Here is a 26930-nt window from a genome sequence, read left to right on the forward strand (position 1 = left end):
ACCTGCCTGTCAGGTTTTTGGCGGTGGATTCCGAGGGGAATTATCGTCGGGCCGTTACGTCTCAAGAACGGGTCGTCGGCCATTTTGACTCGCGCGCTTCGCGCGTCGAGCAAGGTCTTTGCTTAGTCAGCCGTTTTCACCGCTTTCAGATGTATCTGGTGTGTGTGTGTGCACCGTGGCTTCTGAAGAGTAATTTGCGGTTCGCCGACTGAGCCGTGAAAGTCCATACCCGAGGGTGTGATTTCCCAGTCACCTTGAGGGTGCCTTTGTGCAGCTTTGGGCTGTGTGACTGTACTTGATTCTGGTCTCGATTGGACATCGTTCTGGCGATCGCTGGAGCGAATCAACTTTGGGCTTGAAGCCGGGAATAAGAGACATTGGGGATGTTCTTGTTTCACTCACTTGGAGCACAGTGAGTTATATATTACAAAACTGATGGTACCATCATAGGACATATTGATTGTACTTTTGATTACTATTATTGTTGTACTGTTATTATTGTGTGATCTTAATACAATATTTGTTTGTGAGTAACAATTGGGGTGGCTTCTCCATTGATCTTTGACATACAGAATAACACATTTTTCTGCCGTGACTCCTCTCGGGGCTCAGAGGTACACCGTGACCAGGGGGTCGGGGAGGAGCACGTAACAGGCGTGTTATTGCAAATCCCCACACTTCCCTCCTAAAGCAAAGTTGAAAGATGACAAAGAGTACCACTGGGAATGACCCGATATCAAATTTTGAATTGAAGAAAATCTTGTTTTACCCATGTGACCCTAAGTCCCCACAATCTGGGGTATGAACCAGGGGTAAAATCCAAAAAGTTGTTACATATTTCAAGTAGTTTTATTTTTAAATATTTTAAAATGTGCCCGTAATTGCATTTTTTGGAATCTGACCTCTTGACCCTACCCTCGGGCCCCGTGGGGCAGCAACAAAAATTACACTGCTCGCACACCCTCTTGCCATGTGGTGATAACTACCAAGCTTGGTGAATTTATGCACAACCGTTTAGGAGGAGATAGCCTGGTGTTGGCTTAGCGGTTAGGATGCCGGCTTGGGATCCGAGGATCCTGGGTTCGAATCCCAGTCATCGCTGAATTAACTAACGCCAGGGGGGTTCACTTAGCCTGTCATCCTTCCGAGGTCGGCAAATTGAGTACCAGTTCACTGGTAATTCCCTGCGTGTCACAAGAGGCGACTAACAGGGTTGGTGGCAGGAAGGGCATCCGGTCATAAAACATTGCTTCAAAAAGGGGGCCATGGTACCCGAAAAAAGGCCAACCCCCGCTCTGTGGGGGAAAATGGCCTCCAAAGGTGGTTCTTCGTTTAGGAGGAGATAGAGTGATGGACGGACAGACGGAGCCGATTACAATGTCCTCCCCTCCCCCTTTTTTAAAGCATGGGGATAATGAGTGCTGTTGACATTTTAATGGGAAAGAGAGATTCTCAATACCAACTGCATTCTATATGTAATGGCAGCTCCATATCACGAAACATTTTTCAAGTTAGAAAATCAAAACGGACCTGTGTCGAGTTCCCTCCCAGGGCTGAAGGCTGCTCCAGTGGTCGCACCCGAGGCACGGTCACAACTGAACGAGTGAGAAATATTTGCTCCAAAACTCGCATCATAACTGCAAACAATGAATATTCCATCAAATAATCACCTATATCATTCATTCAATTACATTTGCCTCCCTTACATTGTTTATCTCTGCCACCATCAATTTTTTGCCCCACCACCTCTTAGTTCCATATTCATTCCTAGTTTACCACTTACATTACCTAAGCATGGTGGAAGGAAGGCTGCAGCAGGCATGGGGGATGGTCAAAGGTGAGCTCAGGTGGGCTGTGTATGCGGCCTCCACAGCTTGCTTGTTACGGCTCAGTGCCGCCAGGTAACGTGAGAATTTGCTTTCAATTTGTCTGGACAGCTGGAGTGAAAAAACAAGCATCGAAGTAAATAGGATGAAATATATATATCTATATATATATATATCTATATATATATATCTATATATATATATATCTATATATATCTATATATATATATCTCTATATATATCTATATATATATATATATCTATATATATCTATATATATATATCTCTATATATATCTATATATATATATATATCTCTCTATATATATATATATATATATATACATATTTATATATATATATATATATATATATATATATATATATATATATATATATATATATATATATATATATATATATATATATATATATATATATATATATATATATATATATATATATATATATATATATATATATATATATATATATATATATATATATATATATATATATATATATATTGGGCTAGCGGCAAGGGTGCCAGCTTAGGATCCTAGGATCCTGGGTTCGAATCCCGGTCAATCGCTGAATTAACGCCAAGGGGTTGACTCAGCCTGTCATTCCTTCCGAGGTCGGCTAATTGAGTACCAGTTCACTGGTAATTCCCTGCTTGTCGCAAAAGGTGACAAAAAGGGTTGGCGGCAGGAAGGGCATCCGGCCGTAAAACATTGCGTCAAAAAGGGGACCGAAAAACAACAACAACCATGGTCCCCGAAAAAGGCCAACCCCCGCTTGCGGGAAAAAAATGCCCTATAAAGGTGTTTTTTTTTTATATATATATATATATATATACATATACTGTATATATATATACAGACTTGGCATTTAATATGGAATTTTTTTTTTTCTTGACTTGGGTTTACTTTCTGAACTCGGTATATCAATCTGGTGAGTTTCTTTTACGCTTCGGTGATTTCTTTGTTAAAAGAACCATGTCACTGATTGTCTGTCGCAGCAAGAAGTCAATAACAGGATTATATCACAGGTGGCGTGACAAAATGTATGGACAGGTACATTTGACGATTGGCTTCACAATCGGGTATATAAGGGTTGTTGCGTTCTGTATTAGTGGAAAACAACTGCTGCACGTCTACAAAAGTTATTGCCGCTTCCCCTGGAGATGGTCCGTCAACTCGACAATGCTGTTTGTCATTTAGTGGTGGCTTTACGAAATTCCGGCATGAAACAGCGTGCTATTGCTCGGCAGTATGGCATCACTCAAGGTCAGGTGTCAAAGATCCTGAAACGAAATGCTCAGAGGGGTGTCCCTACTCCAATACCGAGGTCAGGACGTCCCGCAGAACCACAAGGAGGGATGATCGCCAGCTGCACCGGTTAGTCCGCAATGGCCGTACCAAGTCAGCTAATCGGCTTCGGGCTGAGTGGCAGCAACTGACAAATGTGCCTGTATCCAGAAGGCTAGTCAACCAATGACTGGTTCAAGCAGCTATCGTGCCAGGCATCCCCTGAGAAAGCCATGTCTGACCAGACAACACCGCCAGCGCCGATTGCAGTGGGTCAGAGAGCACCGTCAATGGCAGCCAGGACACTGGATTCACGTGATCTTCAGTGACAAGTCTAGATTTCTGGTCTATCGTCAATATGGCCGCGTCCGAGTGCGCAGACAAGTGCATGAAGCCTACAACGAAGATTGTATAGTGCCAAGAGTCCAAGCTGGTGGTGGTGGGGTGACCGTTTGGGCTGCTTTTCATGCAGGGGGCAAAACTGACCTGGTTGTTCTGAATGGAAACCTGAACCAGTTCAAGCACAGGGCCATTCTGGAAGAAACATTGCTTCCATTTGTTCGTGCAGCCTTTCGAGGAGACTTTGTCTTCCAAGATGACAATGCACAGCCTCATCATGCTCGCATGATCCAACACTTTCTTGCTGACCATGTTGTAGAGCATATGGAGTGGCCTGCCATGTTCACGGATATAAATCCGATAGGGAACTTGTGGGCAGAATTAACGCGTCAAATCGACAACTTGGACCAGCAGCCTGCCTCTGTGCGTGAATTGCAGCAGGCTATTGTAACTGCATAGCAAGCGATTCCTGTCCTAACCTTGGCAAATCTCGTGAACAGTATGCCTCAACGTGTACGTGCTCTTCTGAATGCTATTGGGGATTACACGAAGCACTGAACTGTAATTTTACTGTCCGTAATCCCAGTCATAATTTAACTTTTGTTTTTGTTAAAAAAATTTTTTGGCTAATGTGCAAAATAAAGAGATACTTCTGGAAAACGCACAGAAGTTTAACACAGTACTGTCCATGAATTGAGTTCGATATCAGTTTGCATCACTTTCAAGGATCAATTTATTTGCTTCGAAATGTCAAATGTGGTTTTTGTTTCTTTTAAAGGTCACGTTAACAAAATCTAGAATAATTTCAACATAATTCCAATAAACTTTTGGTTCTAAGTCATCTTGAAAAGTAAGTTCACCCCCACAAAAAAAATATTCCATATTAAATGCCAAGTCTGTATATATATATATGTATATATATATATATATATATATATATATATATATATATATATATATATATATATATATATATATATATATATATATATATATATATATATATATATATATATACAGTGGAACCTTGACTTACGAGTGCCCCAACTTACGAGTTTTTCGAGATACGAGCCGTCGCTCGGGCGGTTTATTGCTTTGAGATGCGAGCCGAGATCCGAGTTACGAGCTTTCGCCACCCGGTCATGAGGTTATCTTGCCGTGCAAGTACAGTATCTCTGTCATATAGCGCTGCATTTTTGTTTTCGCATTTTGGTTATTTCGAGTTTACGCCGCCAGGTGGGTTCTGGTCACGTGGTTATCTTGCCGTGCAAGTACAGTACGTATCTCTGTCGTATAGCGCTGCATTTTTGTTTTCGCATTTTGGTTATTTCGAGTTTACGCCGCCAGGTGGGTTCTGGTCACGTGGTTATCTTGCCGTGCAAGTACAGTACGTATCTCTGTCGTATAGCGCTGCATTTTTGTTTTCGCATTTTGGTTATTTCGGAAAATTTCTTAGTTTTAACCATGGGGCCTAAGAAAGTGAGTGGCAAGTGCAGTGCTGAGAAGAAGAAGAGGATGATGTGCTTGGATATAAAACACGCAATCGTCGAAAAACATGAGCGAGGTGTCGAGGAGGACGTATATAACGGCAGAGGAGAAGAGCATGCCAGGCCACAACTTGTGGATATAAAACACGCAATCGTCGTGTTTTATATAAAACTTGTGCTTGGATATAAAACACGCAATCGTCGAAAAACATGAGCGAGGTGCCGAGGAGGACGTATATAACGGCAGAGGAGAAGAGCATGCCAGGCCACAACTTGTTCAGAATGCCGGCGATAGCTCGCCTTCTCTTTGTGGAAAACACGGTACTGAGAAGAAGAAGAGGATGATGTGCTTGGATATAAAACACGCAATCGTCGAAAAACATGAGCGAGCTGCCGAGGAGGACGTATATAACGGCAGAGGAGAAGAGCATGCCAGGCCACAACTTGTTCAGAGAGCCGGCGATAGCTCGCCTTGTCTTTGTGGAAAACACGGTGAGATCCTTAACATCCAACAACTAATGGGACGCAAACGGGGCGCCCAGTTTAGCGGTACACACATTGATGAATCACCCTGCCTGTGATTCACCCATGACAGGTTATAGCTGGGTCGGGATTCAAACCCAGGCTGGACAGTTTAGACTTTAGAGTCAAGTGTGCGTACCTCCAGTCCAGGCCATCCTGCCAACTTGTATGCTGCATACAGGTGAAATATAAAGCGCGAGATATTTTTATATATACTGTATATTTAAAAAAAAATTGGTGTGGTTTTTGGCGGGCTGGAACGGATTAATAGCATTTCAATGCATTTCAATGGGGAAATTTGATTTGAGATACGAGCAATTTGAGTTACGAGCTCGGTCACAGAACGAATTAAACTCGTAAGTCAAGGTTCCACTGTATATATATATATATATATATATATATATATATATATATATATATATATATATATATACACTACCGGTCAAAAGTTTTAGAACACCTCAATTTTTCCAGTTTTTATTGAAATTTAAGCAAATCAAGTCCAGTGAATAACCTGAAATGGTACAAAGGTAAGCAGTAAACTTCTCGAGGTTAAAAAAAAGTTTAGGTTAGCAAAAACGGGAAAATAATGTAAATTGCACAGTTATATTGTAAAAAAGGCCTTCTTCAGGGAACAAGTAATGGGTTAACAACTTACAGCTGTTCTGCAGCAATGTAAGTAAATTAAGCCTTGAAAGTTGATGCAAACAATTGCTGCACGTGTCCCAACCTCTGCTGATTACTTGATTACAAACCCCCTGTCTGTATAAAAGCAGTATTGGAACAGACTGTTATTACACCCTCTGAAGCATTATTTGGACAATATTGCACTGCAGGAAGTAGTATATTGCTATCATAATGGCGAGAAAAAGGCAATTAACAAAGGAAGACAGACAAACCATTATAACCCTTAAAAGTGCAGGTCTTTCCTTTCGAGAAATTGCAAAGAAAGCCAAGGTGTCAGTGAGTACAGTTTCCTACACCATCAAAAGGCACTTGGAAACTGGAGGAAACTCTGACAGGAAAAGGTCTGGCAGACCCAAAGCCACAACAGAATCAGAAGACAAGTTTCTGAGAGTCAACAGCTTGCATGATAGGCAGCGCACAGGACAACAGCTTCAAGCACAGCTTAACACTTGTCGAAGTAAGCAAGTCTCAGTTTCAACTGTGAAGAGAAGACTTCGAGTTGCAGGTTTGACAGGTCGAGTCGCAGTAAGAAAGCCATTGCTAAGATGGCAAAATAAGAAAAAGAGGCTTGCCTGGGCCATGAAGCACCGCCAGTGGACTACTGAAGACTGGAAGAAGGTCTTATGGACCGATGAATCAAAATTTGAAATCTTTGGTTCATCACACAGGGTTTTTGTACGCCGTCGAGTAAGCGAAAGGATGGTTCCTAAGTGTGTGACACCAACTGTCAAACATGGAGGAGGAAGCGTGATGGTCTGGGGCTCTTTTGCTGGATCCAGAGTCGACTGCACAGAGTGACTGGCACCCTGAACCAAAAGGGCTATCACAGCATTTTGCAATGCCATGCAATACCCTCTGGTATACGCCTTGTTGGTCAGGGGGTTCATCCTACAGCAAGATAATGACCCTAAACACACCTCAAGGCTATGTCAAAACTACCTTCGAGGAAAAGAACAAGACGGTAGGCTTCAAATCATGGAATGGCCAGCACAGTCTCCAGACTTAAACCCCATCGAGCTGGTTTGGATGAACTGGACAGAAGGGTGAAAGCAAAGCAACAGACAAGTGCAACACATTTGTGGGAACTTCTGCAACAGTGTTGGGAAGAACTTCCCGAACAATATTTGATTTCCATTGTAGAAAGAATGCCACGAGTGTGTTCGGCGGTTATATCTGCAAAAGGTGGCTACTTTGCTGAGTCAAATATTTAAATTAAATTTTGTTAAACAAAATGATTCTATGATTTCTTTTTTATCACCAATTGTTTATTTGTTCTAATGCTTAATTTCAGAGTACATTGAGACATTAAACTGCGTAAATTTCAATAAAAACTGGAAAAATTGAGGTGTTCTAAAACTTTTGATCGGTTGTGTATATATATATATATAGTCACGTGAAAAAGTAAGTACACCCCATGTAAAGTTTTGACTTTTTCAACATATTTCAACATACAGCTATTTGATCTTCATTTCAACAATATTGACAGATAAAGGTGATATAATATAACAAATATCATGAAACATTTACATTTTGTAGTCCATTGTATAATTTAAATAAACATAAATGCAAATTTCACATGTGGAAAAAGTAAGTACACCCTTGGCTCTAATAGGTGGTATTGCCCCCTTTGGCAGAAACAACCTCAAGTAGGCGTTTCTTATAACTGTCTACCAGTCTCTGACATCGACTGGGAGAAATTTTTGCCCACTCCTCCATGCAGAATTCTTTCAGCTGTGTGATGTTTGAGGGGTTTCTTGAATGCACAGCTCGTTTCAGATCACCCCACATCTCGATGGGATTTAGATCCGGCCTTTGACTTGGCCATTCCAGAACCCTCCATTTCTTTCTTTTCAGCCATTCCTTGGTGGATTTACTGGTATGTTTAGGGTCATTGTCATGTTACAAGGTCCACCTTCAGTTGAGCTTCAACTTTCCGACAGATGGCCTCACATTATCCTCAAGCACCCTCTGGTACAATGAAGAATACATAGTGGATTATATGATGGTGAGCTGCCCAGGCCCTGATGCAGCAAAGCTGCCCCAAACCATAATATTTCCACCACCATGCTTTACAGTTGGTATCAGGTTCTTGTGGTCAAATTCTGCCTTTGGTTTTCGCCAAAAATGTCTTCTGGAACTGTGGCCAAACAGCCCGACCTTTGACTCATCTGTCCAGAGCACATTGTTCCAAAAGTGCTGGGCTTTGCCTCGGTGTTCATTGGCAAACTTTAGTCTTGCCCTGATGTTCTTTCTGGACAGCAAAGGTTTCCTCCTGTCACACCTCCCATGTCGATCAAATTTGTGCAGCCTCTTTCTAATGGTAGACTCGTGCACTTTGACATCAACAGTGGCAAGAGCTACCTGTAGATCCCGTGATGACATTCTGGGGTTCTTGGAGACTTCTTTCAGCATCTTGCGGTCTGCTCTCGGGCTGAACTTGCTGGGGCGGCCTGGCCTGAACAAGTTGGCAGTTGTTTGGTATCTTCTCGACTTGTGGATGATCTTCCGGACAGTCGAATGATTGATTTCAAATTGTTTGGAGATCTTTTTAAATCCCTTCCCAGACTCGTAGGCATCTATAACCTTCTTTCTGAAGGCCTCAGAGAGCTCTTTTGATCTAGGCATGGTGAAGCTGCACACTTGAACAACAAAGAGCAAACGAAACTAAATGTCTGAGGTTTAAATAAGACAGGTTCCTCCAAGATCCTCTCTAACGATGTTCTAATCATTTACACCTGAGCTGGTGCACCTGATTCTAATTTTAGGTATTTGAAGTAGTGATAAATGTAGAGCAGCAACGAAGGCTGGAAAGGGTGGAAATGCGAATGGTTCGGTGGATGTGCGGAGTATCGTTGAGAGAGAGGAAGACAAATGATGAATTGCGAAAGATGATGGGAATAGAGCCTGTGATTGATGCTGTGAAGAGGAACAGGTTGAGATGGTTTGGTCATGTGTTGAGGAAGGATGAAAGTGACTGGTTGAGAAGAGTGATGGAAATGAATGTAGAAGGAAGTAGAGGACGGGGAAGACCGAGAAAGACTTGGCTAAAGATGGTGGAAGAAGAAATGCGGGCAAGGGGGTTAACAAGGAGAGATGCAGAAAATAGGGCAAAATGGAGAAGATTGTCATGGGGACCGCAAGGCTAACCCCCGCTCTAGCAGGGAAAATGGCCTTAAAATGCATGTTGTTGTGTTGTTGTTGAAGTGGTGATAAATGTAGGGGTGTACTTACTTTTTCCACATGCGAAATTTGCATTCATGTTTATTTAAATTATACAATGGACTACAAAATGTAAATGTTTCATGATATTTGTTTTATTATATCACCTTTATCTATCAATATTGTTGAAATGAAGATCAAATAGCTGCATGTTTAAATATGTTGAAAAAGTCAAAACTTTACATGGAGTGTACTTACTTTTTCACGTGACTGTATATATATATATACACATGTTTCAAGATTTTGAAAGAGTATACTGTATACAGTATATCTATATGTATAAAACAGAGATGGCTGTCCATCCATCCGTTCGCAGTTATGCTGATTGGCTGATGTGAGGCTCGGTGCAATGTGATTGGCTCCTGGCAAGATTGAAGAATGCATCGTATCGGCTTATTAAAAGCTGATATTCAAAATCTGATTCCTTATTTCACGATCGGTACTCATGGTCGAAATAATTATGTCGAAATCTAGAGTGAAATCAGAACAAAATTAGGAAACAGTGATTTTTAAAAATTAAATAATCAAATTATAGGCTCCGTGAGACACAAGGTAAAATGGCTCCAAAATTAATGGTTTCTCCTTTAAAGGTAATTATTGTATGTTTGATTTTAGAGCGGGTTGTGAGGGGAGGGAGAGTGGAGTGGGGGAGAGACAGGAGAGTGGGGTAGGGAGTGGGATGTGAGGAGAGGGAGAGGGGAGTGAGGCAGAGACAGAAGAGTGGGGGAGCAAGCAGGATGTGAGGGGAGGGAGAGAGTAGTGGGGGAGAGACAGGGGAATGGGGGAGGGAGCAGGATGTGAAGGGAGGGAGAGGAGTGGGGGAGAAAGGGGAATGGTGGAGACAAGGGAGGGAGAGGGGAGTGGTGCAGTGGGGAAGGGACAGGGGAGTGGGGGGGGGGGGGATAGGAGTGAGGGAGTGAGGGGAGGAGTATAGGGGAGTGGGGGAGAGAGAGTGGGGGAAGGAGGAGAGAGGGGTGAGGGATACCTTTGCCAGCATTTCCCATCACTTGGGACACTTCCTAGTACATCAATATATTAAAAGATCGAAAAGGTGGAAAGATATAGGAGGAAGCAGGTATGATATCACTGCAAGGAAAACAGGATGCCACAAAGGATTGTGGGTAGACATGTACGTCAGCATTGTAAAGGGACAATCTACGTCTTACATGGTGTTCCAAGCACTGCTTCACCTCATCCATAACAATAAACCAGTCCCACAATACCCTTCTTCCCCCACCCAACACCCATCCATCCTCCCCCACCACTAATAGCCCTGTGGCATACCATTTTTTTTTCTCTCCAAGGGGCAAGACTTGCTTCATATCACGGCAAAGTTGCAGTCATAGGATAATTTACCACTATCCTAATCACCGCAACTTTGCCATATTCTGTCCACTTCTTCTGTCTACATATTGTTACGGGTGTCAGGGATGAGGACCAGAATCCCAAATGTCACTCCCGACTAAGTGTGTTACAGGGTGACTAATGTGAGCGACCCTAGGTCCTACCCCCAGCCTGCTGGGCTGAGGCCCACAAGCTGACCGGGCGGTTTTGGAAGCTTGAACTTTTGGTTTAGTGCAAGGAGTAGAGGCTCTAGAGTCTAGACTGCCACACTGGTAGCTCAGGGGAGCTTGCAACCCGATCCAAAAAATGTCAATCAAACTAAATGAAATACAATCAATTCACTTCAAAGAATGCAAAACAACACAATGAGCAAATCATATACAGTTGTGGCCAAAAATATTGGCGCCCTTGCACTTTTTTCAAATAACTCACAATTTTGTCTAAAATTAAGTTGAAATTGACAAAAGTATTTGGTCTCCACAATTCTTTATTTCATTGTTCATACTAAAGCACCTTTGTTTTTTATTCAGAACTTAATATATCCTTTTAAATCAGAAAAGAAAAAGAAATGGCAATGACAAAATTATTGACACCCCACACCTGTGTTTCCCAACTTTTTTCGCTATGTGGCCCAACTGGCTTTTGACCTGACATGTCATGGCCCAGTGGGGATCATAGCAATTTTTTGAAACCAAAGAAATGTCAACAAGAACAACAACTTAATTCAATTTAGACATTTAGAGTATTTAATGGAACAATATTTCTCCTTTGAACAATTTCTTTGTGAAATGAATTAATGCGAGTGAAGTAAAGCAAATTTATTTGTGACAAAGGGTCTTGCGAGAAATTTTTAGAACAGAACATGAAGAAAATCAATTGAAAAGGCAAATGAACACTTCAGGCTTCAACACTTTTCCATTAAAAAAAATTTTTTTAATAAGAAATGAAACTCTATTAACACATTGCAATAATCACCAGGAAAATAAAAATATATTTGAAAACTCATCTCCAGGGTGCTTTGCTTGTGGGCTGTAACACAAAACATTGCAGTATCTGCCAATTGAAAAAAAACCTCAAACCAGTTTAACCTAAAGCTACTTTATGAGAGATGTTCTCCTGAATTTTCTGCACCAGTTTCCAAATCCTAGTTTCTGTTGTAGAAGGCGCACATCTAAGATCTGCCTCACATTCAAGGCGGTTCCGAGCCTTTGTCTTCAGCTGCACCAACGTCGAGAAGCCTGATTCACAAAGATACGTTGTTTCAAAGAGCAGGAGTTTCCGAAGGCATTCCTTTGCAATGGTGGGATAGCTTCCCATCATTTTTGGCCAAAACTCAGAGATAGAGGAAGCTTCAAAGACATCTCTACATCCAGAATCATTTTGAAATTCAATCAGTTCATCTTGCGGGTCATCCTGGACGTCACTGACTTCAGCAAGAAAAGGATTCCTCATGAGCGCCAGTCCTCTCCCAATTTCTGGAAAGTACTGCAGAAATTCTTCTCGGTGACAGCTGAGGTGTGTCACACATCCTTTGCAACGCCAGGATCCTACGGCTCATTAATAGTGACTTCTTAAAGAGATTCGAACATGGTAAAGTTCCCTTCCTCAGCCTTTCGTTTCCAGTTTTCAAGCTTCTGTATAAATGCACTGAGAGTGTCAATGAACTGAATGATAGTTGTTCCCTTTCCTTGCAGCTTTAGATTCAGTCTGTTCAGTTGATCAAAAATATCCACAAGGTTTGCGAGGCGAAAGACCCACAGCTTTTCATGGAAGGAAGCTTCAAGTTTGTGCTTTTCTTGCATCTGTAGGAAACTCTGCATCTCTTCTCGGAATTCAAACACTCATGCCACAACATTTCCTTTTGATAGCCAATGCACCTTGGTGTAGTAAAGCAGGTTCTTATGCTCTGAATCCATTTCTGTGCACAATTGCTTGAACAGTCGGGAATTCAAAGCACTGCTTTTCACGTAGTTCACAATTTTGATGACTTATTCAAGAACATCCTGAAGATGAGATGGAAGGGTTTTTGAAGCAAGAGCTTGCCGATGAATCAGACAATGAACAGAAATGATGCCCGCAGATAGACATCGAACAAGCGCTTGGAAGCCACTTTTTGCTCCCAGCATAGCTGGGGTGCCATCAGTGCACACTCCACAGAGATTGTGCCAGTTCAGGTCCTCATGGTCAAAGAACTCTGTTACTTTTTCCATCAAATCCACAGCTCTGGTATTTCTTTCGAGAGAACGGCAGAATAAGAATTCTTCCTTGATGGAATCACCCTTCACATACCGAACGAAGGCAAGAAGCTGGGAACAGGATGAAACATCTGTGGATTCATCCAATTGAATTGAGAACAATCCAAATGCAGCGTCTTTGATTTCAGCAATCACCTGTTCTTCTATGTTGCTAGACAAGTCAGCAATCCCCCTTTGAACCGTATTATTTGACAGAGAAATTTTGTTGAACTTTTTTTCAGCTTCTTCTCCAAGCAGAATCCTAGCCATCTTCAGAGCACATGGCTTGATCAGAGTCTCTCCGACTGTGTGAGGTTTCTTCTGTTACGCAATGAGGAGGCTGACGGCACATAAGAAACCTCCGTAAGACGCTTGTTTTTGCTGAAATAATGTTCCACTTTGATCCAAGTGCTGGCGCTTCACGTTCTCTTCCATTCGCTTGAAGAAGTCCACATCCTTATGTTGATGATGTGGATGAATCTTCTCCAAATGGAGCTTCAACTTCGATGACCGCAAAGATTGATTTCCGAGAACTTTCTGGCACAGGACGCATTGTCCCTCTAATTCTCCACGATCATGTAAGGATGTGAATCCAAACTTTATGTATTGCTCATCATATCCTCGTTTTGTCATTTCAGAAGGGTTTATGGAAAAAAAAAAATGAAAAATATAAAAAAACAAGGCTATAAAAATATGCAGGGAATAGCGGGTTGCTACCACTGGCCACCACCAACACACACAGAATTTAACTCTTGTTTTAGGCCTTGTGCGTGAAAAGATTATATTATTTGGGCAAATATTGGGAGGTCTCTGTGGCCCACCTGGAAAACATGCTGTGGCCCAACAGTCGGCCATGGCCCACTGATTGGGAACCCATGCCCTAGACTTAATATTTGGTAGCACAGCATTTGGACAAAATAACTGCAGTCAAGTGCTTCCTATAGCCATGAATGAGCTTCCTACACCTCTCTACTGGCAGTTTGGCCCACTCTTCTTGTGCAAACTGCTCCAGTTCTCCCAGATTTGAAGGGTGCTTCTCCAAACTGCTGTTTTCAGATCTCCCCACAGGTGTTCAATGGGATTTAGATCTGGACTCATTGCTGACCACTTCAGAACAGTCCAGCATTTTGTCTTGAACCATTCCTGGATGCTTTTTGGAATGTGTTTGGGGTCATTGTCCTGCTGCAAGATCCATTACCGTCGATGGAGACCCAGCTTTTGACACTGGGTTGAACATTGCGCTCCAAAATGCCTTGGTAATCTCCTGATTTCATGATGCCATGCACACATTCAAGGCACCCAGTTCCAGAGGCAGCATAGCAACTCCAAAACATCACTGAACCTCCTCCATGTTTGACTGTAGGGAAGGTGCTCTTTTCATTGAAGGCTTCATTTTGTTTTCTGTAAATATAGAGATGATGTGCTTTACCAAAAAGCTCTAATTTGGTCTCATCTGTCTTCCCAATTCTCCCCAAAGGATTTTAGCTTGTTCAGGTGTGTTTTGGTAACTCCAGTCAGGCTTTCTTATGTCTCTCTCTCAACAGTGGGGTCCTCCTGGGTTTTCTACCATAGAACCCCTTTCATTTAGTTGGCGACAGATGGTGTGAGTTGAAACTTCCATACCTTTTGTCTGAAGGTCAGCTTGAATCTGTTTAGCAGTTGATCGAGGCGCTTTCTCCACCATTCGGACAATCCTTCGCTGAATGTTCGATCAAGTTTTCTCTTGCTACCACATCCTGGGAGGTTGGCTACAGTGCCATGGGCCTTAAACTTCCTGATAACATTGCGTACGGGGAGTTCGATTCCAAAGTAAAGGAGAATCACCTGCTTGAAATCTTATTATTTCTAACAACTTCTAAAAGGTGCCAATAATATTGTCCAGGCCATTTGAATGTGGAATAAACTAAGATTTATTTCAGCTTTTTTTTTTGTTTTGTTCTACTGCAAACCATATAAATACATATGTGGATACCAAAATATTTTTTTATTTCAACAAATTCCTAGGAGAAATGGTGCATTATTTGAAAAAAGTGCAAGGGTGCCAATATTGTTTGGCAATCTGATCTCGCGAGATCTTGGAGACGGTGGTCAGGGGTTTTCGACGGTCCACACGGTCTCCACGTTTTTCAAAGTTAAGTCTGTTCACAATTGTATTTTGTCGAAACTGTATTTATCGTTCGGTGTGTGAACTTATAGTGTCCCCCTTGGAAGTTTCTTGGTGTTTATCTTTCATATATTAATCGCTTGTTTGCCGCGTCGCGAGCAAGGCCTTGCAGCCTCAGGCTTCCCCCGTCGAAGGTTGTTCATTCCTTCGCTGTTTTGCTCGCTTTTTTGATTTCCCCTTCTCCACCAAGCTTCACCAAACATCTACTATTTGTCTAACGTTGTAACCCCCACACCCCCCCCCCCCCCCAAAAAACAAAAACAAAAAAAAACAACCAAAAAATTTTTATTTCCCTTTCTCCTCGTGTGCTTTTGCCTCTGCCCACGTGCGCTGTCTCGCCCCGCCCCCATTTTCCCCTTGCCTTCCACCTTTTGCCCTGTTCAAGTGACTCGTGGTCGTCGCTCTAGGCTTCCACTCCCCATTGGTATTTTTGTGAATATACGATTGTTCTTCACAGTTCTGTTTAAATATGTTTCAACTATCCCCTTCATTGTTTTATTCAGTGGTTTATTACAACACGCTGTTTTTCTTCTTATTTAAAAGGCTCCTTTCAATTTCCTCTTCATCTCATTCCATTTCAAAAAAATATTCAATCTCTTATGATTCCAAATCACTCCATGCTCTAAATTCTCATTCATTCCATCCCTCCTCCATCGTTCTTAAACGAATCGCTAACTTGAAAATCACAACAAACCCAATTTGTTATATATGTGCATCTTTCATTAATCATCCACTTTCTAAACTCCCACCTTGCCCCTCTCCTTCAAATCTCCCCCCCAACCATCCCTCCCAAATTCTCCCTCCTCCCACCTCCTTCTCAAAGCTGCCTCCTCCCCACTTCCTCTCCCTCCTATGTCATACCCCCACCTCCCCCAACCTTCTACTTTCCTCTGCCCCCCCTCAAACAAACTCTCACTGTGCCTCATTCCATCACCATCAAACCTTTCGTCCTCCTCATCCTTCCCTTTCTTGTAACTCCTCTGTAATCTCTGACACACTATCAACTGCTCTTCCTACATCCCCCTCTCACCCTTCATCTGACCCTACCCCTCCCCTCCCCTGTCCTGCACCCGATGCTCCCCATCTCTCCTCACTAACGGTATGGACCTCAAACATCCGGGGCCTTCGCTCAAACCTGATTGATCTCTCCATTCAGGTTGCTTCTGAAAATCCAGACTTGATCTGCTTAACAGAAACTTTCCTCCTTCAAGATGTCTCTGATTCCTTAATATCTCTTCCTGGTTACTCCCTCCTCCGGTACGATAGACCTGATCCTCGTCCTGGTGGTGGGGTGGCTATCTTTATCAAAAACTCTCTTCCTCACTCTCCCTGCACTGCCCTCTCTCCACCCCACCCACAGGAGTACCTCTGGCTACGGCTTCCTCTCCGCTCCCAGCTTTTGTTCATATGTGTTCTGTACCGTCCTCCAAACAGTGATGACTCCATTTACATTTCTCTGTCGGACAACATGGACCAACTTCTATCAACTCATCCAAACTCTCTCTTCCTCATATGTGGTGACTTCAACTGTCATCATGCCAGCTGGCTGGGTGTGGGTTCATCTCTCACCAGCCATGGCACCTCAGCAAAGGACTTCTGCGACTCATTGGGACTGACACAATCTGTCAATTTCCCAACCCGGATCTCAGTCAATGGAGTATCTTCTCTTCTGGACTTGGTTATGACTAACTTCCCTGCAAATGTCTGCTGCTCTTCTTCTGCTCCAATCGGTTCTTCTGATCATGTGCTTGTTAAAGTGGACATCTCACTGGCCATTCTCAGAGAGCCTCCTCAGCGCCGACGAGTCTGGCATTTCACTCAGGCCGACTGGCACGGTCTGCAAGCAGCCATCAATCAACTGGACTGGTCTCCCATCTCTAATGCCTCTGACATCAATTCTTCCTGGGAATTCTTCCAAAGCAAACTGCTCTCTCTCATGCACAGATTTATCCCATCTCGTCTTCAGTTGTCTTACCCTTCCTCCCGTCCATGGTACACTGAATCTTGTGGTGAGGCAGTTGCCCTGAAACAACTTGCCTTTGCCTCTTGGAAGGCAAATCCAACTGAAGGCAATCTCAGTTCCTTCCACCAAGCTCGAAACAAGTGTGTTTCTACCCTCAGGAGTGCCAGGAAGCACTATCTCTCCACACTCAAGTTTGAACTCTCAAACCTGTCTCCTTCCTCCAAATCCTGGTGGCGTCTGGTCAAATCCGTTTCTGGTGTTTGTTCCCCCTCCATCCCCTCCCTTACCTCAAATGGCTACACAGTTGACACCGCACGTGACAAAGCCGAATGCCTCAACTCTGTGTTTGCCTCAAAATCTTGTGTCCCAAACCCATCTCTCTCTGTTCCCACCTTTCCCAGTCGAACCCAACTGCTCCTGGACTCTGTGTCCTTCTCTCCTGACAAGGTGGAGAAGTTTTTATCAAACCTCGACTCTGATTCTGCAACTGGCCCAGATGGCATCAGCCCTCGGGTCCTAAAATCCTGCTCTGCCGCTCTATCTCACCCTCTCTCTGTTCTTTTCACCCTCTCTTTTGCTCAAGGTCATCTGCCAGCATCTTGGAAATCAGCAAACATTACCGCTTTACACAAAAAAGGTGCAAAAACAGATCCTTGTAACTACAGACCAATCAGCCTGCTCCCAATTATCAGCAAAGTCATGGAATCCATCATTGCTTCAGATATCAAATCCTTCCTCTTCTCCAATGGCTTGATCTCTGATCATCAATTTGGATTCAGACCAGGTCATTCTACTCTGGACATGTTGCTTCTGCTGTCTCAACAATGGATGGAGGTCCTCAATGCCAAACAGGAAATCAGAGCTGTCTCACTTGACATATCACGTGCCTTCGATACAGTCTGGCACCCAGCTCTGCTCACCAAACTCACCTCCTATGGTATTCAGGGAAATCTCCACTCATGGCTTGCGGATTTCCTCTCTGGTCATAGGCAACGTGTGGCCCTGAATGGATTTCTCTCATCTTCCCTTCCTGTTCTGGCTGGATTTCCCCAAGGCAGTGTTCTGGGCCCTGTGCTATTTCTGGTCTTCATCAATGACCTCTCCGACTCTCTGGAAAATCCTCTCTATCTCTTTGCTGATGACTCCACTATCTGCCGCTCCATTCCTCATCCCTCAGATCGGCAGTCTGCAGCCTCCTCACTCTCTGCAGACCTGGACAAAATCACAGACTGGTCAAACAAGTGGAACATGTCTTTCAATCCTGACAAATCTCACACTCTTACAATGTCTCTCCGAAAGGACCGACTGGACAACCCTCCCATCTACTTTCTCAACAATCCTCTCCAAGAAGTTCTGTCGCTCAAGCTTTTGGGTCTCACTATCTGCCATGATCTTTCTTGGGAAAACCACATTTCCAAGCTGACCTCCAAAGCCAGTCGCCGACTGGGCATCCTCCGTCGTGCGAAGTCCTTCCTTGGCACACCTGAGCTCCTCACCACATACAAGGCTTTCATCCGCAGCTCAATGGAATACTGTTCCCCCCTCTGGGCTGGTGCTCCTGCCTCACACCTTGCTCGGCTTCACGCTGTTGAGGCCAAAGCTTTCAGAATCATTGGAATCTCCTGCGATGTAGTCAACTCCGAGGGCCTTTCACTCACTCACCGCAGGCAGGTTGGTGGTCTTTCTGTCTTCTACCGACTCCTCTCTGGCCTTGCTCCCCCAGCTCTCTCTGTGCTCTGTCCCCCAAATATTCCTTCAGGTCGCACAAGATCTGCCTGCAACCCTCTTATGGTTAAACTGCCAAAGTCTAGGCTCTCTGCTCACCTTCACTCTTTCATTCCCCTTTTCTCCCGCCTCTGGAACAAACTCCCCCACTCCATTCAATCCCACTCCTCCCTCCAGGTCTTTAAAACAGCTGTTCACCACCATCTCTTATCTTCCCCCATCGAAAACCTTGATCTTTTCTACCCCCGGTAATTCACCCCAGAGTCCTTGCAGCGTTCATATGTTTTATTCCTCTCCCACTTCCCCCCAAGTCCTCCCGATGTCCCTGCTCTCAAATGTTGTGTTTGTGTCCTTCCCCCTCTCTCCCCATCTTGTCTGCCGCTCCCCTTGTTTTTTTGTGTTTTGTGTGTCGGTTTGTCTTTTTTGTGATTATTGTTAGCTCTTTCACGAGCCTCGATCTTGTATACAAAAAAAAAAAAAAAAAAAAAAAAAAAAAAATTGTTGGCCATGACTAAGTAAGACAACGGACTTAATTAATGAATAATGACAGACTGAATTAAATAACACAGGCCACATACATCCGATACGAAAGGCTGACACAGCATCACACACACGGACCCTCTATCTAACCCAGGGTAAGGAAAGGGACGCAAATTTAAAAAAACAATATTTGCAGGGAATTCAAATAAAATGGGATAAAAGTGAGGGAATGGAATGGGGTTCAGGCCTGTTTCATCGACTCTCGTAAGAGCGGGGCTTGGCGGGAACAAACATGAATGGACCAGTCATCACGCTCTGCAATTCCTTTTTCCTTTGATCCTTTCCCTTTCCTCAACCTCCTTCATGCAACACAGCAAATCCCTAAGGAAGTTAATCGAGGTCGACTCCTTCATATAGTACATGCCAAGCCCATTCACAGCATGAATCATATATCGTTTTCCACAAAGACCCAAAGAAGCCCCTTTTTCCACAGAATATGCTCTGTTCCTTTTTGTCCACCTCCTTCATGCGCACTGAATCTTCACATAGTTCACAGAGATCGAGCCCTTCACAACAACACGCTCAAGCCATTCACGCCATGAGCAAGGATTATTTTTTTACCACGCCGCCAAGAGACGCTCTTCTTCTTTCTCCTCTTTTCCCACACTTTCTTGCTTCAAAGAAAAAAGGTTGAATCCTTTCCAAAGCTGTTTTTGTGCACCACCACCAACAGTCAAAATCACATGGCGTAAAGGGAGTGGATATTGAGTAAACTTTAAGAAAAAGGCAAATGAATATGAAAAGGTCCTATTTGGGATTCCGCAGCTGACCTGGCATTTCTACGCAATACACCCTAAACGATACGAATCGTCTATGCATACTTTGTAAACGATTGACATTCCCATGAATGTAACAATATTCTATGCTATCCTGCCTTATTGTTTTCTTGTTTAAGATGCCCGCTTGTGTTGATAATCAATTTAAGGAGGAAGTCACTTTGTGCATGCTACTCTATCCTGTTTGAGCCAATTTTCTGATTGACAGTTTTTAAGCAGCACTTAAAATAAAACAAAAACACTCAAGCAAAGAAATCTAAGTGCCTAACCTGTGTACCCATTACTGGTTTCCAGAGTTATAATCATGCTGACAGTCTGTCATTACTGAGACAAATTAAACAGAAATTAACCGTTCTTTTGTATGGCCATTAGTATTTATTTATTTGTTTTTCCCACTTGTTTGTTTTTGCCTGGCCCATTTGATTAAGGTGGGGTTAGCAAGATGGCTTTGAGATATGATATTGTTATGTTTATGGGGGTAGATGAAGGAATCCCATAGTAAAGGTAGGATTGTATAATTATAGCATGGACCATGGACGCGTAGGAGAAATCTCGATGTACTTAAGTAGGGAAACTTTAGCTTAAGATTGTTTATGCGTCTTCACACGAGGGGTGAAGCCGTGCTGATTAGTTAGGGATTAAGGTTAGTTTTCCCCAGTATGTGATTTTTCCCTTTGTCATTTTCCCTAATGTTTTACATATACCAAGGCTGGCCATACAAAACCTCCGTTTAACGACAACAACCGCAGACAGAACCTGAACAGAGCCGATCGGACTGAGCCCCGCCCACATGAACAATTACAGCCAGCAAAAGTGGTACGATGGGCGTGGAAGAAAGAGCCAGCACCCCACGCCCCTGAAGGTCGTGATTGGTCGAGAGGGCTGGGGGTGACGTAAGAGGTGGAGAACCTTCGAGAGCTTGGGGAGCTGAGAGAGAGAGAGAGAGAGATGGTTGAAAGAGACACTGGCCATTGTGTGCATTAGTTTATTTTGGTGCACGCTTACACGAAGAAAGAGGAGGTTTTGGGCAGTGGGCTCTACCAAGGAGCTGAAGGCCGCACTGTTCGGCCATTGTGACAAAGAGGTGACGAAGCGGGTGAACCACCTTCACCACTCGCCTCACGTTCATGGCACCGTTGAGCGCGAGGCCGCCGCCATCTTGTGCTGGGTTCTCGCCGGAGGGACATCGAGCTCTGAGCCTCGTCCCCAGCTACCAACCTTGCAGAGAAACTCATGATGCCAGAACTAAGTGCCCGCACTGAAAAGGAAGCATTTTATTTGACTCCCAATGGTGGAGTTACCTCAGATAGGAAATAGTTTTACATCAGCATTCATTTTATTTCTTGGTTCATTTTTATTAAATCATTATTATTGAGTTTTACTTGTCGTGTTTACTCGTTTGTGGTTTCGGAATAAACCCGTGTGTTCCGTTCAGGTAAACACTTTGCCTTACTTCATTCCACGCACGACAAAAATACCGCCATTTTTTGGGCTGCCGCCTCGGGAGTAAAACTGTTTCGGTGATCCATGATCCAGCAATCTTAATCGCTGGTGATGCGACAAATGGTGTCAGAAGTGGGATTTGAATCCATCAGGACAGCCATGATCCAAGCAAGCTGAGGTTGGAAAATTTGGAATCTAAATTACAACGATCGTCTCTCTCAGCAGGGGGAGGTTATCATATGACTGAGGCCCAAATTTATAGTGATTGGTGTCAGGACGCACGGTGTCAGAAAAATTTTAAAGAATTTTTTTTTTCTGAGGTAAATAATAATTCGCGCGCGGGGATAGCTGCTCTGCACATAATGGCGGTCATGCACAAAATGGCGCAACACCGCGAAGGCAGCAATGATGAAGGAAGCGAGCCGCGGGTAGATTTTTTTGAGGATAGGGTAGAAACTTTCCCGTTCCGAGCGCCAGAATCCCCTCCCCTACAATGGCGGAGCCTGAGATACAGGGAACAGGTGTGATGACCCTCCAGGCCTTGATGAAGCAATTGATGGAACAAATTAATGGAGTAAAAAAAAAAAAAACACCTTTAGAGGCCATTTTTCCCCGCAAGCGGGGGTTGGCCTTTTTCGGGAACTGTGGTTGTTGTTGTTTTTCGGTCCCCTTTTTGAAGCAATGTTTTACGGCCGGATGCCCTTCCTGACGCCAACCCTTTTTGCCGCCTTTAACGACAAGCAGGGAATTACCAGTGAACTGGTACTCAATTTGCCGACCTCGGAAGGATGACAGGCTGAGTCAACCCCCCTGGCGTTAATTCAGCGATTGACCGGGATTCGAACCCAGGATCCTAGGATCCTAAGCCGGCACCCTAGCCGCTAGCCCAACACCAGGGACTCCTGGGACCAGGGACTCCTGGAGGAGGAACAAATTAATGGAGTAAAAGAGGGAATTGAATGAACAAACAAATGAAACGAGGGAAAGAAAAGGGGATATTAATAAAAATAGAGAATAGATGGGAGGTCAACGAATGAACGAGGTCAACGATTGGAAGGAAAAATTGAGGGAATGAATAAACAATTTGAGGGAATGAGGGTACAACTGAATGAACAAAGGAATGAACTAGGGAAATGAATGAACAGTTGGAGGGCAAAATTGAGGGAAAAATAAATTACAGATCAAATGAACGACATTAAGGAGGGAATACACAGGAACTAGGGAAACGGTTTGATAGAATAGAAGAAAGAATGGAACACCAAATGAAGAACAGGATGAGAGAATTTTGAGATGAAATTGGAGACTCGATTTGGGGAATTGGGGAAATGGAAAAAGGAATGGCATTGGAACTTGAACTAAAATGGGAGAAAATGGAATTGAAAACAGAGGAGGGTAAAACCCAGGCTATTTGAATGGGGAAAAAGTTGGTATATAAAATTGGGTCAACAAATAAAAGGATTGACAAGGTAAATACGGACTTGGAGGTCTATCGTACCTGTGTGGATGCCAGAATGCACCAACAAATAGAGCAGGGGTTCTTAACCTTTTTCCCTGTCAAGACCCCCAACCGATTGCCCACGATGTCCCCATACCCCCTTCGCCAGACTGTTGACTGACCAAGGCACACCGTAGGTGCGCATAGCTAGAGGGGGCTGGGGGCATGTCCCCCTATAATTTTTTTGATTTCTAGGTGCTCTGTGGTGCATTCTGAGGGGTGTTTTTACTTTAATTTCCTATTTTTTGGGATGAAAATTGGTAACTTATTACCCAGAAAATAGGCCAAGTTCGGAGATCCGCGCCTGATTACCAGTCTGATAGAGGAATGGGGACTTTTGAAGCACCAGGATAGTGGTTTGGTAGAGGAGGTGAAGGATTTGGAAGCCCGCATAACAGAACAACAGCGGGTGTTTATAGATAAAGGCCGGTGGGGGCCACAATTGACTGGGGAAAGGATGGATGAGATGTTACAGGAGCAGCTGAATACTTAGGACAAGTTGCTCGAGTCCAACAGAGTCTGCAGCACGAGGTGAGTCGGTCCGTTAAGCATCTCCAAGACGAGATTAATGTGACCCAGGGGACCCTTGTCACGAGCCACATTTTGGCACTGGAGGCTCCGAAATGGAATACCCAGCTTGGGGGGGGGGGGGCGGGGTGTTTTGGCCCTGGGCTGGATTCAGACAATGAGGAGTCGGGGAGAAGAGTTTTGGGGAAAACCATCCCCCTTGTACATTTTGACGGGTCAGGGAGTTTAGAGGCTTTCATGACGCAATTTGAATGCATGTCCCAACTCAATGGTTGGGAGTAGCGGGAACGTATGGGGAATCTGGTGGCGACACTGCGGGGGCCAGCCGCAGAAGTTTTAAACTTGGTCCGAGAGAGAATATTGAACGGTAAGGGCATTTGCGATGCCTTGAACCATATGTTTGGGACGGGTGCAAGGTGCGACCTGGTCCGGGCACAGCTGCTGCATCGTAAATTAAAACCTGGTGAAAAGCTGCAGGAGCTGGCCCAGGATATTTACCAATCTGTGAGGATTGCGTATAGGGACTGACAAGCACAGGCTTGGGAAAAGCTGGCAATAGAGAAATTTATGGCTGCTCTTTCTGACCACGAAGTCCGAACTCTGAAGGAGTTGCAGGACCTGGCCACGGCTGACATTTTCAAGGAGGTTGAACCACGCACCAGAGAGGTCACCTGTGGCGGTACGACAGGTAGAGGTACAGGATCAGGAATAGGAAGAGAAGCAGGAAGAATCGGGCATTACCCGAATGTTGTGGGGGATTAGCCGGAAGCAGTCAAATGTGACAAGGGATAAATTTCCAGCGGGTAAGTCACAGCGGTGCGGTCCGGCCTCACCATCAGCGAAATCCGATCTTCGTCGGGTTGGCCCAGTATTAAGGGGTGCTCTGGCAGGGGATCCGAGGGGTCCGTTCATGGAGACTTGTTTTCGATGTGGGGGGAGGGGACACTCGTAGAGGTATTGTCGGGAACTACCCAGGCACCAACCTCCCCAAGAGGCTTCACAGCCCAGTGAAGAGAGGACCTCCCGAAGCACCACAGGGTCCGGGGAGAGGGTCACTGCCTTGGGCTGGTCCGACCACTGTAGGCTCTTTGGGAAACTAGAACGAGCCAAGCATACGGGGCCATGCTCGGCTGGCAAGCGTGTGGAGAAGTGCCCTTCTTTGGTGAAAGTAGTCAATTGTGGAAAAATTGGCACGGGTAATTTGAGGGTTAGATGTAAAATTGAGGGGGGATTTTGTGAGGCCGTGGTGGACACTGGGGCCAGTGACATCATCATTAATCCAATTGTGTTAGACCAAAGCGTTGGAGGCTGGGACAAAATTGAAATATTAGCAGGACACAGCCTTCAACTGGATACGGGGGCGACGGCCCCAATATTGGGCCACGGGGTTGCGCGAATGGAGTTGGGCAGTCTGGAGGTCAATGTGGTGGTATGGGTGGCCGAGGTGTGCGAACATTGTCTTCTCGGATTGAGTTTTCCTGGTGGAATACGACTGTCAACTAGACCTTGGGCGAGGTCACATGTGGTTGGGTTCTGAGATGCTGCAATTGGTCCAACTGGGGGATGACGAGGAGGCACAGTGGACGTGGCTGGAGTTGCCACATGCTGTGACCGTGGCTCCCAGGTCCGAGGCAGTGGTAATGGTGGAGTTGGCAGCAGGTACTCACCACATTGGCCAGCTTGGGCTAGTGGAGCCGTAGTCCTCACAGGGAGCCGAAGGATTAATGGTGGGTCACACCCTCGTGGACACTCGTGGGCCTATGTTGGTGGTTCGGCTGTTCAACTTGTCCGATAGCCTTCGCACGGTCAGGGGCGGAGCTGTCGTAGCCAGGTGTAGTAGTGTCGTAGAGGTCAGCGGTGGAGGCGGATCGACATGTTTGCCAGTACAGCCGGACAAAGGGAAAATTTGGGGGAAATTGATTGGCCCGAGGGAGTGCAGGACATGATGACACACTCTGAAGATGGCCTAACATCGGAGCAGGTAGAGACATTGCACAATTTGGTTGGTAAGAACTTGGATATTGTCTTTGTCTCTCCTGAAGATGTGGGACGCATGAGCCTCGTCGGGCATCAAATTATTACTGGTGAGGCTCGGCCTGTTCGCCAACCGCCACGGCAGCTCCATTTCACGAAGAAAGATAAGGCAGAGGAACAGATGAGAAAAATGGAAAAAGCCAGAATTATCGAGCCCTCGCCGAGTCCTTTGGTCTCACCCATTGCGCTGGTGAAAAAGAATGACAGGACCACTCGGTTCTGTGTGGATTATCGCCAGCTCAATCATGGGACACTCAAAGACTCGTATCCTCTGCCAAGGATTGATGACACCCTCGATGCCATTTCAGGCTCAAAATGGTTCTTGACATTGGATTTTAAGAGTGGTTATTGGCAGGTGGAGATGGAAATAGCAGCAAGAGGGAAAACAGCATTCACCACGGGAAAGGCAGTTTGTTGTCATGCCTTTTGGGTTGTGCAATGCCCCTGCCACGTTTTAGCGTCTGATGGAACGTGTCTTCATTGGCTTACTATGGCAAACTTGCCTTGCCTATTTAGATGATGTGTTGGTCCATGCTCCTACATTTGAACATACTGCCCAAAATTTGTCAGAGGTATTTGGGAGATTAAGGGGAGCCTGGTTGAAATTGAACCCGAGCAAGTGCAAAATTTTCAGGAGGGAGGTGACTTACTTGGGTCACATGATTAACAAGAGTGGTGTGGCCACTGACCCTGCAAAGATAAAATCGATAAAGGAGTGGCCCGCCCCCAAAAATGTAAGAGATGTCAGAGGGTTTTTGGGCTCTGCTCTTACTACAGGAGATTTGTGGCAAACTTCGCAGAAATTGCAAGACCCTTGCACAAATTGACAGAGAAAGGAGCCAAATTTGTATGGTCGCAGAGCTGCATCGAGGCATTCAGTCACTTAAAACAACGTCTGGAAGAGGCCCCGGTTTTGGCATACCCGACGGATGATGGCAATTACATCCTTGATACGGATGCGAGCCAGGAAGGATTGGGAGCTGTGTTGTCACAGATGCAACAGGGAGCCGAGAGGGTTATTGCGTATTATAGTCGGGCACTTTCGTGGCCCTAACAAAATTATTGCGTTACCCGTAAAGAACTATTGGCCCTACTGTCTGCAGTTGGACACTTTCATCCTTACCTTTTTGGGAGGGAGTTTGTGATCCGGGTAGATCATGCCTCCTTGCAATTGCTTCATCAGTTTAAAGAACCAGAGGGACAAATTGCAAGGTGGCTTGAGAAGCCGCAGCAGTACAATTACAATGTGCAACATCGGCCTGGCAAAGCACATGCCAATGCAGACTCTCTCTCTC

The 26930-nt window shown here is 44.6% G+C and overlaps 1 protein-coding gene across 1 annotated transcript in view; it reads right to left on the minus strand.

The window, feature by feature from the left end:
- The window catches only part of CACHD1 (cache domain containing 1), a 154137-nt gene that overhangs the window by 81241 nt on the left and 45966 nt on the right, over positions 1–26930 (minus strand). Inside the window, exons 3-4 of the mRNA XM_068108228.2 lie at positions 1789–1937; positions 1531–1637 (exon numbers count right to left, since the gene is read on the minus strand). Coding sequence (XP_067964329.2) covers positions 1531–1637; positions 1789–1937 — 256 coding nt within the window. The remainder of the gene's footprint in view (positions 1–1530; positions 1638–1788; positions 1938–26930) is intronic.

Source organism: Myxine glutinosa, chromosome 2 (assembly GCF_964187855.1).
Source record: "Myxine glutinosa chromosome 2, kmMyxGlut1.1, whole genome shotgun sequence".
Classification (NCBI taxonomy): domain Eukaryota; kingdom Metazoa; phylum Chordata; class Myxini; order Myxiniformes; family Myxinidae; genus Myxine; species Myxine glutinosa.